Below are 12,043 nucleotides of genomic sequence, written 5' to 3'. Positions count from 1 at the left end.
TGCAGCATCCAGCGGGCATAACTGGACACTGCAAGACGGAGGTTCCTAGGGTTGTGTCTGGGACCGGAGATACTGGCTAGTGTCATTCGGTTGCACAATCCAAGGAGCAATTTACATGCCAGAGGCTGTGCGTGAACAGCCCAGGAGTGGGGGTTCTCACAGCAGAGCAGGGTAAGACTGGCTCCCAGAGTCAAGGATTGGAGTGACCTAGCAGATCACCAGTCCAGATAACATCAGAGGGGAACGTCACAACCAGTCACGGGCATCCATGAATTGTTCTCTCTAATACGTTTTCTAGTGTTCTGTGCACTGTAGTTTTAAACATACCAGGTGATGATTTCAGCCACTTCCTTTGGGAGACCTTTCTGCAGTCTTACATATTTCACTGTCAGTTTATCCTTATGTTTAGCCTAAATGTTCCTTTTCTTAATTTCATTCATTGTTCTTTGTTATCCCCACCCGGTTATCATTAATTCCTAATTCCTTCAAATGTTTGCAAAGTGTTATGTCCATGGTTTCAAATTTCCTTTTCTCTGAGGTCTTGCTATACCTTTCTGGTAGAGGTGCCGATAGATGAACATCTGATCCTGTGTTAAGTTAGGCCTTGTTTTCAATGTGATTAAGAAAAATGACTGAGTGGTGGGTCACATTTCTCTTTCTATTGGTAGCATATTTGTTCTGTCCCAGTGACCTCCTGCACTAGCCACATGAATGGAGCACATCAAAACATTCCTATTTGAGGAGCATTTCTGTTTGCTTTTTGCAACTGTATAGCATAAGCGTGAATGGGAGTCAGTTTAATGATTTTACCCAGGTGCCAGTTAGGTTTTAAAGATAAAATCTTTAAAAAAAAATTAGATTTGCCAATTAAATAAATATTAAAGCCAACATGTGAATGGTATTTAATTAGGATAATTGCTTTTTATTAAGCTTAGAGAGTGATAACTTACTAATTTTAACACTGGGTTCTTCTCAGGTCATCTTGAAACTTGGACAGTATTTCTCAAAACAGGAAACTTAGTTATTCTTAGCCAATCAATAAGTGTGTTAATTCATCAAAAACCACATGGATATATAATCAGTAGTTTTTTAGATCAAATTTAGATATACCAAATGTTCCGGTAATTTACTGAACACAAAATACACATGCAGTCTTGCAAGTGATTAACATAGACCAGCGTTGGGGCCCAGCAGCTATATCACAGAAGACAATAAATCACCAAGATTTCTTATTACATTTACTTATAATCATCACTTATCAGTCCTCTAGTATCTCTCTAAAATTTATTGCAGTTTTAGTGATTCTCCAGGGAATGAGGATGCACCTTGATTTAAGGCACTCCAATGAATGTACTCCCCGCTATTTCTGGTATTTAATTTGAAAGGGACTAGTTGAATACATCAAAAGTAATGGACTAAAGTTATTGTTTGAGATGCGCTGAGGCCAATTTACTTTGATATACAAAGGAATAACAAGCATATTGTGCCACTTAGTTGAAATACAAGATATGGTTCCTTGAAGTCTCATTAGAAAGAGTACAGATTCAACAAGATATCTTTCAGTTACTTACATACTAAAGAACATAAAGAGTCTCTGAAATGAAATCTCCCAACTTCTGCTCAATCCTAGTTACCCTTGGGATGGGGAGAGCTGGTCATGTGCCTGGTCCAAGTGTTTGGTAGCTCTTTATGGGTTCAACACCTTCCTTGGTGGGTTCAGAAAACTCTGACATCAGTTTTATATCTGGTTTTCAGTGATTATTGAAGAGGGCTGACCCTCTTATTTCTGTCAGACCCTTGTCATATGGGCGCTGTTCTCTGTTTCTCTGCTGTTTCTGTAGATGACATCAGTGTATAAGAAATTTCTTTGATTCTTTTCTTCTCAGAGGCTTTTTATGTTTTATTCATTTCAAGGATTCTCTATTAATCCAGACTATTAATTGGAATTAATTGTCCAATTTTCTCTTAAAATTAATTAAGTTGTTTGCCCCAGCAACTCCAATTGTGAGGCTGTTCCAAAACCTCACTTCTGTGATGGTTAGAAACCTTTTTCTAATTTCAAGTCTGAATTTATTTATGGTCAGTTTATACCCATTTGTTCTTGTGCCTTGTGTTTACCCCTTGATCTATTTATAGAGAGCAATCATTAGGACTGGATTAACCCATCACTGAGCCCTAGGCTAACAGACACTTCTCTACTCCTGGGGGATTCTGCACCAAAAAATTAAAAATTCTGCTCACAGTATTTTAAAATTCTGCATATTTTATTTATCAAAATAATGCAATATAATCACTCTGGTTTCAATTATTTTGTTAATTTATTTAAACTACAATACAATGGATGGAGAATGAAAGTGGGGAGCATTGGAGGAAATCCCCAAATCCCCATGCCTAATAGTAATGTAGATAGGTTTTACCCTTTATTTCTAGTTATTAGTCAACAAATATATGCAGCCATATGCTCAGTGTTACATCATAGGCAACTGAAGAGCAAGTGAGGACCGGGGAATCAAACTCACAATTTATATTGGCTACTGACCATCTCCAGAAAAGAATTAGCAAACAGTTCATGGAACACATTTTGATAGGAAATTTTTTCAGTCCAAAAAGTTAGACCAGTTATAATCACTAAAGCAACATAAGCATAACCATATTGTCCTTTACAGCACTCTGGCAATGTAAAGGAGCCTTAAAATTTTTACACCTGTTTTATACTCCTGGGAGAATTCACAAAGACAATGGGAACAATTCACTAAGCAGGCAGGCTGCTGCATTCTGCTCTGCCTGAGGGGACAGAGCCTGTCCCACGCCTACCTCCTCAGAAATGCCCCAAAGCTCTGCCCCTCCACACCGAGCATGCTGCAATAGCCAGCGAGAGGGACAGAGTGTCTGTCTGTCTCTCTCTCTCACACACATATACACACACACACACACACACACACAACCGCCCAGCTCCCTTCCCCCCATTCCCCTTCCCCCCCAGTGATTTATATCTCCACTGGCTGCTCTGGGCACCCAAACCTACCTGCCTACGCTGCCAGGAAGGGGCGTGTGATCGCTTTGGCAGCTTCCCTTTGCTTCCCTGGCAGAAGTCATTTTTCTGCGGGGAAGCAAAGAAATCTGTGGGGGTCATGAATTCTGCGCACACACGGTGACACAGAATTCCCCCAGGAATAACTTCTCTCAGCCTAGTGCAGAAGGGCAGCCCCGGTAATGGGAAAGGGGGTGTTGGAAAGCGACCCTACCCCACATTCACCTGCATCAGTGGCTCCCTGCTCCGGGTGTTGCAACCTGCCACATGGGGTCACAATTTCACTCAAATTTAGCCCCGCTGCCTCTCCATCATTTTGGGGCATTTTTCACTTTTAAAAAATAGCTAAGTTTCGAAATGAAAAGTCAAAATATTTTGTTTCAGCATGGTCGAAAAAACCATTTAAAAAAAAATCCATTTTTTTTTTCCAGCTGAAACCATTTGCTGAATTTGGCCCAAATTGTGAATAGTTTTGTTGCCCCAAAAATGTATTTTTCTGCAAATGTACTATTTGTTGCAAAAATTTTGTTCAGCTCTAATATTTAAGTTCATATATAACATGAGTGCAGTCACTGTTTTTTTGTTGTTGTTGTGAAAGAGAAAGTGCCTTGGCCTATACTAAGTTGTGTACAGCGTTCATCATAAAATCTTTAGAATTGCCATCACAATGATGTTCACAGTATTACCCTGTACTTAATACATGTAGCACTGGCAACGTTATTCATTTGAAAAAGCAAAACTGTGAAGATTTTAAAGGTAATTATTATATCTGAAGTAGTATTTTATGTGCTGTTTTATTTTGCCACTCATTTAGAAAATAACACCTGGCTTCTGAGGTACAAAGACCCTTGTTAATGGAACACCCACGCCAAATGTCTTCTGTAAACATTTGTACATTGACATGTTTTCAGCAGGAGGGGAAAAAATTCATCACATTAATACTCAAGAAATTGAAGACAGTTCAGTTACGTTTTTCTCATCTCCTTGTAAAAGATTTATGAAATGTACAAACAGTAGAACATATTCTGCAATTATTTTCTGTCAAGTTCCCCAATCCCCATTGAGGAACACAAGATGTAAGTGGTATCAGAGAGGTAGCCGTGTTAGTCTGAATCTGTAAAAAGCGACAGAGGGTCCCGACAGAGGGTCCTGTGGTAAGTGAGGTTCTTACCCACGAAAGCTTATGCTCCCAATACTTCTGTTAGTCTTAAAGGTGCCACAAGATGTAAATGCTTATTGCTGTTATAGTAAATCCCAGATGTTTACTGTATGACCAGTTAATCTGTGGCCAAAAAAGCAACTTAAAAAAATACAAAAGGAGCGCAGAGTTATTATGGCATCAAAAAAGAGTCTGAGGGTAAAGGAGGGGCATTTTGACAATTTTCTGGGCTCATTGTCCCAGAGAGCACTGCTGCACACACAAGACTGGGCCAAATTCATCAGAGTCTAAGTTGTGAAACCTACACCTTCTCTGGCCCTCTCTGGGTAATTTACACTCCCTTGGATTTGTATCTGCTTACCAACGTGTAATTTAAATCTCCTTACACATAATTTCTGAATTTGGCTCACTGAGTCTAAGGATATCTAGTTGGTGTGACTTATACCCTCCTGTTAGTTGCCTTTCATGTCCCACTGCCAACCACTTAGCCTCTAAGACAGTAGAAGTTCAGTTGGGAAGACCTGTTTTCCAACATTTTCAGCTGATTAAGTCTTTAGGCAAAAGTGATCATTTTAATAACCGAAGCACATTTAGTCTCCTATTTTAAAACCCATCTTACAGATTATATTGATGCAATATCCTGGTGCAAAAGCAGGCAAGAACACGAAAAGAGGAGATGAAAAAAGTAAATGTCATTAACCTCCATGACGTGAATGAACATGAGGAAGAAGAGCCTGGAGGGAAAAGGAGGATGCTTGTTTTTGTGTTTCTGCAAAAGGTCATGTGTGTGGTCACTCAGCCTGTGGCTACAGACCCCTACCTAAAGGGTATTTGCAGACCCTTGGGAATGTCATGTTTAATAGTGTATACAATGCACCCTTACTCATGTCCCTTTGGAAGGGATGGCTATGGGATGTTACCTCCTTAGTGTAAGATCCATTAATCAGAACATTTCATATGTTTAAGCTGCTATTTAATTTAAATTTTATGATTAAAAGTTTTGATATGTGGAGAAGTTGAAATGTGGATATGTGTAAATAACCTTGTGTTCTCTTCAATAGGCTTGCTATGCTGCCTCTGCTGTTGGGTACCTGACAGGAAAGTAAGCTTAGTATTTATTTTATATAAACCACAGGAATTGTTGGAGCTAGAGCATTTTCTGTTCTATTTTTGGAAATGATGTACAAGTTAAAGCAAATGGAGTAAGCCCGTAAAGATAAAGGGTGCCTCTTTGAAATGGCACGAGAAGTGCATAGCTATATCTATATTTACACAGATTGAGTGCATTTACCTTCTGTATATCATTTTGATTTAACTTTGCATCTATTAACTTCCTTAACCTAAGAGTTGAGATTTAGCCACTAGTGAATTATCCATTGAGGAATGGAAGTGAGATTAGTTTGTTTCAGACAAATGAACTATATGCTCAAAAATGCACCATCTCTGTTAGCTGATTTAATTACCTCAAATAAGACTATTTTCATGTACAGAAACCCACCAACATTTTGTTTCTTTAAACTTGCATCTAAGTTAAAAATGGCCAAATGAATTTCTTTTCAGTTTGGGAGAGGGGCACAATAATATAACTAGTATTTAGATCATGCATGGTACTTGACCCTGCTGTATTAATAAAAATTAAGTCAATGATTAAGCTCTATACTCAAAACTGTGTAAGGTTAGCACTTAGCAAGCTGCGTGTTATTGCATGGAGATGCTGTTGTGATAGTTGGAACATAAATCTAGAGTTACGGTTAGCGGTTCACTGCTGTATCAGCTTTGGTGTCGATGTGACTCACAACGCAGGAACAGTGACATGCACAAATTAAGTGGTGAAGTCTCACTAGGAGAGAGACAGTATTGCCAGTCTTGTTACTTTTTCTTCAGTTTTACTCTTTTTTTTAACCTCCAAATACTAGTGCAACACCGTAATCCCAAAACACTCATATAAAAATAGTCAAAACTAAAGCTACCACCGTTTGTTGCAATATGGGAGATGTGCTATGTTTTTCCCTTAGTATGGGAGATCTGCCACACTTTTGTCCATTTCAGAGTTAGAATATGACATGAAATATTGATAGTTTGATTTTTCTTCTCTGAATAAATGTTTAATAAAGAGCCCAGTTTTCTGTTTTGCCATGTGAAGGGTCTGTAAAGCTAGTGGAACTGGCCACTCTACCATTGCCATAAAAAGTGTTCCAACATAGCATAATCGCTCTGTGATGACTCTCCCCACCACAACCCCATAGCCACTGTTGTAGGGGGCAGGGCCAGATTGCTACCATACTCTATTATGTGCTACAAGAATGGGCCCTTAAGCCAAGCACAGTTAGAGGCTGCTCTTACTAATGTTGAGGATGGGCTGAGAATAGGGGAAGCACAAAGATGTCTTTATGCCACTTTCCCTTGATCCGCCCCTCCTCGTTGAGCAGGATCCGGATGGAAAATGTGGCCAAAGAGTTTAAGGGGACACAGTCAACTTGAAATCTAATCAATATCAAATATGAATTAAAAGTACGGTAGTTTTCATGTGCTGTTGATGCTCCTGAATCCCTCTGTAATTTTTTTTATAATAGTTTCCTTATTTTAAAAAAAATATTTTTCTGTCCCCTGTTGTGTCAATCCCCTTCCCCCCCCCACACACACACATGTATAAAGTTAGAGGAGTGATTATAAAAGGGAAAGAGTGAAACCAACCAGACATAGTGCTGTAAAACACAGAAAATAAACACACTCCTTTTTCCAGTTATAGTGTCCTTTTAGTTATAGTTTAGTTATAGTGTTACTTTTAACAACTGTAGGCTTAAAAAAAAATCTGACAAAATGATGTTTTTAGGTTGACACTGTCCCTTTAACTGTTCAGTATTAATATTGTTTTCATGTAGCTTTATGCATGGAATTACTTTGTAAAGGGCCCAATACGCTGTACACATCCTACCCTCCTCACTCTCTATTGAAGTCCTCTGGGTGCTGTATATTTTAATAAACAATTTAAATACATTTAAAACTCCTAAAATCTTAAAAAAATAAATATAATTTAATCATGGACATCTGACAAAGAGATGGGGAGAGAAGGCAAAATGGAGAGGGAAAAGTCATAAACATAGGGCTAGCAGTGGTGAAGTTAAACAAAACATCTTCTAGAATACAAAATGTTTAGGATTATAAAAGTGAAAAGAAATGAGACCGATTTCAGGGAGTGCAAATTCCTCACCTTAAGATCCGCCATTTACATTTCCATGTTCTGTGATGGAGACTCTTAAAAAGAGGGTAGCTTGAACACACAAACTCATCAGGCTGAGATTCAAGGGGATGTCTTGAATATTCCCTGGATCTACATCATTAAAACTTTTAAATATCAGCAGTGTCAAATCAATCCTTTAGAGGCAGCCAATGCAGGAAACCCTGGGTGAGCACAGTATGATCATGGTAGCTCAAGCCAGGGAGTAAACCTCCCACTGTCTTCCAAATAATAGGCTGCCAGTGATGGAGCAGATGTGGTTAAAGGCAGTTACAGTAATGGACCTTTTTGACCACCAGGGCATAGCTTATGCGGTCCTGAGCTAACTACAAGTACAGCCTGCACAAGTTGCAAAGCTGAAGTAAACTACTTAGATTCCTAATCTGCATCTCTGCCTCCAAGCACATCCATCCGTATGATGCAATTTGACTGTCGCTCTCTAAACATTTAATATTCTTGAAGCTGAGCGTTTTTCTAATTCTTGTTTGTACTGTACATGATGTTCTGTATTTTTCACTTTCCTTCTGATCTATTTTGCCTCTAGACCAGGAATATGTCTTGTGGTTTCTGGTCCAGGTCTCATACATGCTCTGGGTGGAATGGCAAATGCGAACATGAATTGCTGGTAATGTACCTACATTTCTTCTTAAAAATTCTAAGTATTAGCACAATCGTTGTGCAAACTGGTTTATTGCTCTTCATTGCAGATATTTCTAGCTTTTTCGATACTAAATAAAAAGTTTCTGTCATAAGAAATGAGAAGTGAATTCATTTTTCTTCAGTACAGGTGATCTAGTTTAATTTTTCTCATTTTCAGAGATAAAAATCATCCTGCCTTGCTACACTATATGTTCTGTAAAATCCAGTTATTACCTGTGTAATGTACCCGGATACATGTAAAAATCAAGATGGTAACCAATCTTCTGGTATTCTGTTATGGGTGCAGTGGGTAGAAGCAGCTCTGAATCAGAAAAGAAGCTTACAAATGCCTTTGGGTTAATGACTTCCTCCCTTCACACTTGAACAAATTGGCCTATGTAATAACCAAATGTTTGGTTTTTGGTGCGTGTTGTTGAGCAGTTTAAATGTTGAATTAAATGAAGATGAAAGTGCAATAGCAATAGTGTTTACTTCCACAAGTCTTCACTTCAACATGGCAACTTTAATTGGCCTGTGAATAAAAATAAAGTTGCTGAATGGTTATGTGAAACATTTTTGGTAGAATCACTTGATGGAAAGAAAACTTTGTAGTTTATCGGATAGGGTCCAAACTACATAAGAATTGGCTGCAAATACTTGGTTATATATGAAACTACCTGACCAAAAGAAATCCTGGTGTGACTTTGCTTTTAAATAAATGATGAGTTTGGTCACTAGGAAGAAGCTTTCATAGCACTTTGGTTAATTTATAAGACATGTTTAGCTGATGTTTGCACTTTTCCCCCAGAAAATCCAATTTGGCTGAAACTGGCTGTGCATGCCTGATTTAATCTTGCACAAATCTAAAGTCTTGGCAAAAGATGAGGAAGTGAATTATCCTCTAGCTTGACAGAAGATTTGATAGTCTAGTGAGAATCAGATCAATCTACACGCTCATTGTTTACTGTCCCCTACGTACAGTAGGTGTCATGGAAATAGGTGCATTCATTCAGTGGTGAAAAATCCACACCCCTGAGTGCCATAGCTATGCCGACATAACCCCTGATGTAGACATAGCTAGGCCAATGAAAGAATGCTACCGTCGCCTGGAGAGGTGGAGTTTTTAAAGAGATGGGAGAAAAAACCCTTCACTGTAGTCTGTGTTTACACTATGGGATTACAGCAGCATAGCGATGGCACTATATTGCTCATTGTGTAGACATGGCCTGAATCTCTATCCCCTTTTTCAGCAGAGATACAGACCCTGAATTATTGCCCAAACTGCCCCCCCCCATTTATTTATTGTATTTATTTATTTAGTGTAGTAACTCAGAAATAATAACATACCTTAAACCTCAGCCTAAGCTTTTCTCACTGAGCTTGGCTGTTCCTATGGTTTCTCTCCAGGGTCTCCTCTGTCCTAATTTCCTCCAACAAGAAGTGACTGTTCTACACCTTTAATGCTCTAGTTGGAATTAACTGGACCCATCTGCCAGCACAACTTGCCAGTATTTACCTTGCAAGGTTGTAACATCTGGGCATAGAGTCTGAGAGTGAAATCCTGGCTCCACTGAAATCTCATTGACTTCAGTGGGCCAGGATTTCTACTCTGCCAAAAAAAAAAAAAACCCCAAAAACACAGCAGCAAGTCTCGGACATGGGTCAACTGATTTGGGTTTGCACGAAGGGGCTAAAAATAGCAGTGTAGATGTTCTTGCTCAGGCTGGAGACCAGGCTTGGAGAACCACCCCCCTTGCTGAGTTTCAGAGCCTGGGCTCCAGCCAAAGCAGGAACGTCTACAGTGCTGTCTTTAGCCCTGTAGTGCAAGCCCAAATCAGTTGATCTAGGCTCTGAGACTCGCTGCTGTGGGGTGGTGGTTGTTGTTTCTTTGCAGATAGACGAACCTTCTGAGAGTCTGCTGCCCTGTTACTGATTGTTATGTGAGCTCTATTAAAGTAGATGCTTAAGAAGCTCTTGTGAATTATGCTTATAAGAGGGAAAACCTTTAATTCTTCCATTCAGAAAAAACAGAATCCATTATTAAAAATTATTTACAGTATTCCCTGCTTTTCTGTCAGCACAATTTTGAATGCATGTAGTTTTATCATGGTGTAGCTGCCATGAAAGATTGTATTATTGCTCATGACAATTAGAAGATTAAACTACAGATAAGATCAGCACTTCATAATGCTGTGGTAACCTGTGGTTGCATCAGTGTTTCTTCAGCTTAGCTAAAGGTCTCATCCTACAGACACTTACTGCTGAGCATAATACTCGGTAATGTGAATAGTTCCATGAACTTCGATATTCTCCCTACCTAACCTGCTCTTACTGCGGCTAGGCTACTCACAATAGTAAGTACTACTCTTGGTAACATTTATGGGATTATGCCCATAGTAATGTACAATGAATTTATGGGGGGAAAAAATGTTTCTCAGGACTGTCTGGTTTTGCAAGATCCCAAAGCAGTAGCAAATTTCTTCATGGCCTTAAAACACAAAATGAAGTATAGGGGTGTCTGGTTTTGTTTTTTTTTTTTAAGTGTAGAGTATTTTTAATCGTTTAGATTGCAATATTGAGAGGCTTTTGTTAACATTTTTTAAAAGCCCTCTTCATCGATGAACTTTGGACAAGCTAAATGGAAGTGGCATAGGAATTCTCATCCTGAAGTGGACCAATGATGTAACTAGACAGTTATCCTTTTTCTGATGCCAGCCTATATCTTATGCCTCAGAGGAAAGGAAAGTACCACCACCCAACAAAATAGAACATCCGGAAAAGTAAAAGTGGCTGTTTTGTATTCTTCAGATCTGTTTTCCATAGGGATTTTTATTAGAGATGAGACCAAGCTACAGGGTTCCAATCTCAGCTTTCCAAAACATTTGGATCAGAAGTTTTAATTTGGCTCAGTGTAGAGAAGTGGCCTGCTTGTGAAATTAAGATTTAGATCCATATATCCCCAGATTTCAGTGGTGTTCAGGATTGGAGTTATGCACTGGGGGCTCTCTAGTTTTGCCTTTTAAAGTACTCCTATTATGCATGCTAATAGGATTTACAGAGGAAAATGTTTTTGGAGAAAAATCCTGAAAAGCTAATGGAGTGCTATGCTGGAGTTCATACTGAAACAAGCAGCTCAATCAAGTGGTCTCCTCATATTAACTCATCATTTCACAGCTTATAAAGTATCGTACTGACCTAGAAACTGAATGAACTTGTTTTCGTTCATCATGGGAGGAAGGCATTTGTAACTTACAGCACTGGTTATAAGAATCTGCCCCACATGAAGATATATTCCATGTCCCATATTAACGTTCTCTTGTATACACTCTGTCTCTCTCATTCACTATATATAGAACTAAACTAATAACATGGGCATCTATGGCCATGTTAAAATGTTGCTCATCTCTCTGTTCTTTAGGTGCATTGTAAAAATCTGATGTGATAGAAGCATAGCCATCACTGAAAAATGTATGGCCAAGTGTTGCTGCATGACTTATCTGCAGTGCAGGAGAGGGCTCTACACTCAGTGACTGCAGATCTCTAACCTCTCTTTGAAAAAGAGACTTAGCTAGATTCCTTATTCTAATGACTATGCACTCCCACCTGTTCATGCTCTCTGTATGTGTGTATATATATCTCCTCAATATATATTCCACTCTATATGCATCCGAAGAAGTGGGCTGTAGTCCACGAAAGCTTATGCTCTAATAAATTTGTTAGTCTCTAAGGTGCCACAAGTACTCCTGTTCTTTTTGTGGAAGAAATGTAATTTTAATATCCTAAAGGATACTAAAAAGTTTACTCTTTGGCAAATGAATGCTGTTTAGAGTCTGATATAAAGTGCTGATCACCCTCTACACCTATTGGATCCTAAAATATATATCTTAAGAATCAGATTTTTGATGTGTTTTTTGTTGTTTGTGGGGTTTTTTTTGTTTGTTTGCTTTTAAAAATAAAATATTCTTTTATGCTTGTT

General features: G+C 38.7%; 1 protein-coding gene across 1 annotated transcript in view; it reads left to right on the top strand.

The window, feature by feature from the left end:
- Positions 1-12,043, top strand: part of HACL1 (2-hydroxyacyl-CoA lyase 1) — a 35,310-nt gene that overhangs the window by 5,230 nt on the left and 18,037 nt on the right. The window contains exons 3-4 of the mRNA XM_008170443.3: positions 5,252-5,292; positions 7,973-8,053. Of these exons, the coding sequence (XP_008168665.2) occupies positions 5,252-5,292; positions 7,973-8,053 (122 nt within the window). The remainder of the gene's footprint in view (positions 1-5,251; positions 5,293-7,972; positions 8,054-12,043) is intronic.

This window comes from Chrysemys picta, chromosome 2 (assembly GCF_011386835.1).
Source record: "Chrysemys picta bellii isolate R12L10 chromosome 2, ASM1138683v2, whole genome shotgun sequence".
In the NCBI taxonomy this organism is placed as follows: domain Eukaryota; kingdom Metazoa; phylum Chordata; order Testudines; family Emydidae; genus Chrysemys; species Chrysemys picta.
Note: the sequence above shows the minus strand (reverse complement) of the source record. Positions and strands in the feature narration are given on the sequence as shown.